This window comes from Bison bison, unplaced genomic scaffold (genome assembly GCF_000754665.1).
Source record: "Bison bison bison isolate TAMUID 2011002044 unplaced genomic scaffold, Bison_UMD1.0 scf7180017864492, whole genome shotgun sequence".
NCBI lineage: Eukaryota > Metazoa > Chordata > Mammalia > Artiodactyla > Bovidae > Bison > Bison bison.
Window position 1 is genome coordinate 2434521 of NW_011495051.1, and position 4575 is coordinate 2439095.

Consider the following 4575-nt stretch of genomic DNA (forward strand, 5'->3'; position numbering starts at 1 on the left):
GCACATCTCTAGGCCGGTGGGTAAGGCGAGGCGCGGGTCTGCGGGATGTGGATGGCCGGGCCTCAGAACCTCGACTTTCGAGTGGGGGACTGGAGAGGAAGGGGATGCCCACCAGGCTTCTTAGAGCCAGGCCAGGACCCCTTTCCTCTCGCTGAGCTGACCCAGGAGGGGGAAGGGGCCTCCTAGTAGGCGGAAGGTCCCAGGCTCTGCAGCAGGTGGGGGGAGATGGGAAGCAGGTATCCAGACCCAGAGAACGGTGTAAAGGTGGAGGGTACCCTGATGGGGGCAGGTTCCCTCCCTGTGGTCCTCCTCCCTCGCTCCCTCCCTCGGCTCATCCATCTCCAGAAGATTATATTTAAATATCTCTTTTGTGCAAGGCAGGAGCTGGGCTCGCCCCTAAGAGGCTGTTTCCATGGCAACAACAATTGCCAGCTTCCGTGTGGTGAATCAGCGTTGCCATGGCAACCCCATCCTCATCTGCCCAAGGTGCTGGGAGGGAGGGAGGAGGTGAGGGCCAGCGGAGGCGGGTGGGAGAGGTAGAAGAGAGGGAGACTGGAGCCCAGGTGCCCCCTCCCTCCCATCTCCCTTCACCACTTCAGTCTGCCCTCAGCCCAGAAACTGGTCCCATATGGTTGAAATAATCTCTCCTCAGGCCTCCAGCTAGAGGGGTGTGGTACCCAGGTGAAGAGGGTCCAAGATGAGTGTGCGCGCGCACGCGTGCATATGTGTGTTTGTGTGTATGTGTGTGTGGTGGAGGAAGGGAGATGTGGTTGGGCCTTTCCCAGGTGGTCAGGGTCCCTCTGAGGGTGTGGTTGGGTGGCAGGATGATTGCGCTGGGGGAAATGGGGGCCAAGATGGGGGAAATAGAAACCCTTTGAGTTCTGGGGCTCCCAAGGCTGAGTTCACATTGAGGAGGCCCATATATGCTTCAGACACACACTTGAAATGGGGGAGCATATCAGATGAGGGGGCCCACCAGGGGAGGGGGAGCAGAAAAATACCTCTTCAGGCCTTGATTTTGACATCCGTAAAAAACAGGGTAAAAATTGTGCCTCTCTCTCTGAAAACTTGCCAGGCAGCTGTGTTGTGATTAGAAGACACTTATCAAGTATCATCAAGTACCTCCGAATGGCTGTGGGGATCTACTCCAAGACTGACCTGGGAGGGGGGCTGGGACCAGCACTCGTTCCGACCCCAGGCCTGGTGGAGAGGGACCAGGAGCCTTTCTATGATGGCAGGTGTTGACCACTTCCTTCTGGTCACTTCAGTTCAGCAAACTCCTCTGATTCTCTCCTGTACCCTGCCCTGAAGGATGGGGAGTAATGTGATGGTCTCAGTCTGGAGGGAAGCAGAAACATGGAGACACCTCCTGCCCTGAGGCAGAGAGAGGAGGAGGCCCCAAAAGGTGGAAGGATTGCCTGCCTGGGGGCTTTTGAACTGGGATGAACAGTTTACCAGAGACACCGGGTTGGGAAGAAGATTCTGTCCTAGAGCCAAGAGAGAAGTAAATGCCACCCAACCCCACATCCCTCAAGTCTGTTCTGAAATACTTGCATTAGCTCATACCCAGGACTGGGTAAGTTGCAGGAGCTGGAGTTAGGGAAGAATTTCTTCCACTGAATAGTTCATTGGTTTCTTCCAGTTTCAGTGCTGGAGGGTGGTGGACAGACATGTCCAGAACAATGAGGCCAGATTGAAGGCTGGTCCATTCAAGTATGACAGTTCTCCTGACTTGTGGCTCAGGGGGCTGGCTAAAACTAGCTGCCTTGGTGTACCAGTCAGCTGCTGCTGAGTAATAAGCTGCCTCAACCGTTTTATTTATTCATGATTCCATGGGTTGGCAAGCCCAGGGTGGGCTTAACTGGACAATTTGGCTGATTCATCCTGAGTCATTCATGCAGCTGTAGTCAATTGGGGATTGACTGGGGTTAGCTGGGCTGGGACCCCCATGAGCTGTCAGCAGGGCATCTCTGTCCATGAGATATCATATCCTCCAGTGAGTCACCTGGAATTGTCCACCCTGAAATCTCCAGGGTTCCAAGATGGCCAAGTCTCTTGAGGCCAAGGCTTGGAACTCCCACTACTTCACTTCCACTATATTCTATTGGTCAAAACAAGTTGCATGGCCAAGTCCAGATAGAAGAGGTAAAGAAACAGACTCCAGTTCTCAATGAGAGGAGCCACAATATCCCATTATATACAGGGACCACAGGAGTTGTGCCATCTTGGCAAGCAATCTATCAAACTTTGGGGAGGAGGGGTGGGTGCAGCAGAGAGACTTCCTGGATTAAGGGGTATTGTTCCTGGGGCTTGAAGGCAAAGTAGGAGTTTTCCAGGTAGCAAGAGTAAAGCCCTGGAGGTAGGACCATGTGTCATTTGGTGTGACTGAGTTGGTCATACCCAGTGGTGACTGAGGTGCTGGTTGCTGCCAGAAGCTGGTGGGATGCTGAGGCTGGGGAAGTGGGCAGGAGTGCCTGGCAGGGCCCAGAAGAAGCTCCCACCACACTGCCCACACTGTCCACCTTGACCTCCCTCCCCTTCTCTTCACAGATGGCGCGACCAATCCAGGTGAAGCCTGCGGACAGCGAAAGCCGTGGAGGTAGTTGTCATCTCTCCATGGCTGCCAGACTGTGGGTTGATGGAGGAACGGGAGGAGGGAAACCCTTGCACAAAAGGTGGTGGGAGAGGCAGAGGCCCCCGCGAGGGTGGGGCAAGGTGATAGAGAAGGAAGGCATGGGTCCCTCCTAACCGCAGGGCCACAGGCCCAGCTGTGGAGGGTATGGCCAGGCCCTGCTGCTTTCCCCTAGAACTTGAAATACCTGATTCATTTCAGGTTGCAATGATGGATATCTTCAGATGCAGAGGCACTGGGGGACCCCAAAGGACTATGGATGGCTTTCTGGGTTGTGTGTGTGCTCAGTTGGATATATGAGCCAGTGCATATGTGTGTATGTGAGCATGCATTCCTGGGCATGCCTGTGTGCAGATGTGTATGGGAGTGTGCACATAGGCATGTGTTTTCTGGCTGGTTCAGTGCCTGTCTGTGTGCACATCTGTGTGCCTGGGCTGTGCATAGGTGCATAGGTGTATATGTGCAAGCATGTGTGCTTGACTGTTCTAGGCTGGGAGTGTGGGTGTGCAGGCTCTGTCTTGTGTCTACATGAAGTTGGATCTCAGGATGGGTGTGTGCCATCAGGAGATGCTTGACTGTCCCCCATGGGATCCAAGACTAGCCATTCTTAGATACTTTGACCCCTCCTCCCCATCTCAGATGGATTACGGGCCTGAAGGAGAGCACTCAGCCTTGGAAATGGTGTGTGGGGCAGGGCTGTTAGGACCTCTGTGTATGCATAGGAGCGTGGTAAAGCCCATCTGGGCTGGGAGCCCATTTTCACACTCTCAACCTGGCTTCCATTGAAGGTTAGGGATTGGAGAGGGGGCTCTGCATGTTTTCATCTCTGTCTGTCTCTCTTTGTCTCTCTCTCAATCTCTATCTCCCTCTCTATCTGTTTCTCTCTCATCTTTTTCTCTCCTCCTATCTCTCTGGTTCTCTCAGAGCCTCTCTGTGTGTCTCTCTTTGTCTCTTCTTGTTTCTCTCTTTGCCTATCTCTGTCTCTTGATCTCTCCCTGTCCCTCTCTCTCCCTCCCACCCCCATGAATGACAGCTGCCAGAGAACGGGTTTCCATAGCAACCCAACTCACCATTCCTCACAGAGGAAGCTGCCTGGTCCCTGATTACAGGAGAGCAGTGCAACTCCCCCGGGAGGCGGGAGAGGGCTCTAGTCCCTCACATGGGAGAGGCTGGGCCAGACTGGCCCCTGGCCTTAGGCTTGGGCAGGTCCCAGCCAGGCTTCCAGCCAATCCCAGGCTCCCCAGACAACTGGTCTTCGGCACACACATGCCTTTATTCATTCATCAGACATTGATTTTTTGGCTTCTCCGGAGCCCTGGGAAAGTCCGATGGGGAGCTCTGCTGGGTACTGTGAGAATGCAGGCACCCTCAGTGCTCACCCCTGCCTAGAAAATTTAGATGGCAGACAGACATAGACCCAGGCCAGGCAAGGCATAGACCCTAGTACTGTGTGTGGGCTTTCTGAAGAACTCAGAGAGGTGGGAGGAATACAGAGGCGGGAGTAGCCGTTTTGCCTAGAATGGGGAGCAGTTGGGCAGAGAGGGCATTCTAGGCAGAGGGCACTGAATGAGGTGGTAGGCCTCAGGGACGTGGGCGGGTGAGAAGGCAGGGAAAGCGCGAGGCTGCGTCCTCCTTCACACCTCTAGAAGAGGGCCCCGGGGAGGTCCAGGGGCCCCACTCCACGCCCCGGTGCCTCCACTTTCTGCTGGAGGGATGCGGAAGTTCCCGGAGGCTAGGACTTGGCTGAGGTGGTGTTTCCGCCCACAGGGGACCGGAAGCTGTTTGTGGGGATGCTGAACAAGCAGCAGTCAGAAGAGGACGTGCTGCGGCTGTTCCAGCCCTTCGGGGTCATCGACGAGTGCACCGTGCTCCGGGGACCTGACGGCAGCAGCAAAGGTGACCGTCTGGGGGCGGGGCTAGCTCCGGGGGCGGGACTATAGGAG

General features: G+C 55.3%; 1 protein-coding gene across 1 annotated transcript in view; it reads left to right on the forward strand.

Annotated features, from left to right (window-relative positions):
* The first annotated feature begins 2550 nt into the window (after nucleotides 1-2550).
* The window catches only part of CELF5 (CUGBP, Elav-like family member 5), a 20450-nt gene continuing 18425 nt past the window's right edge, over nucleotides 2551-4575 (forward strand). The window contains exons 1-2 of the mRNA XM_010828439.1: nucleotides 2551-2599; nucleotides 4400-4528. Coding sequence (XP_010826741.1) covers nucleotides 2551-2599; nucleotides 4400-4528 — 178 coding nt within the window. The remainder of the gene's footprint in view (nucleotides 2600-4399; nucleotides 4529-4575) is intronic.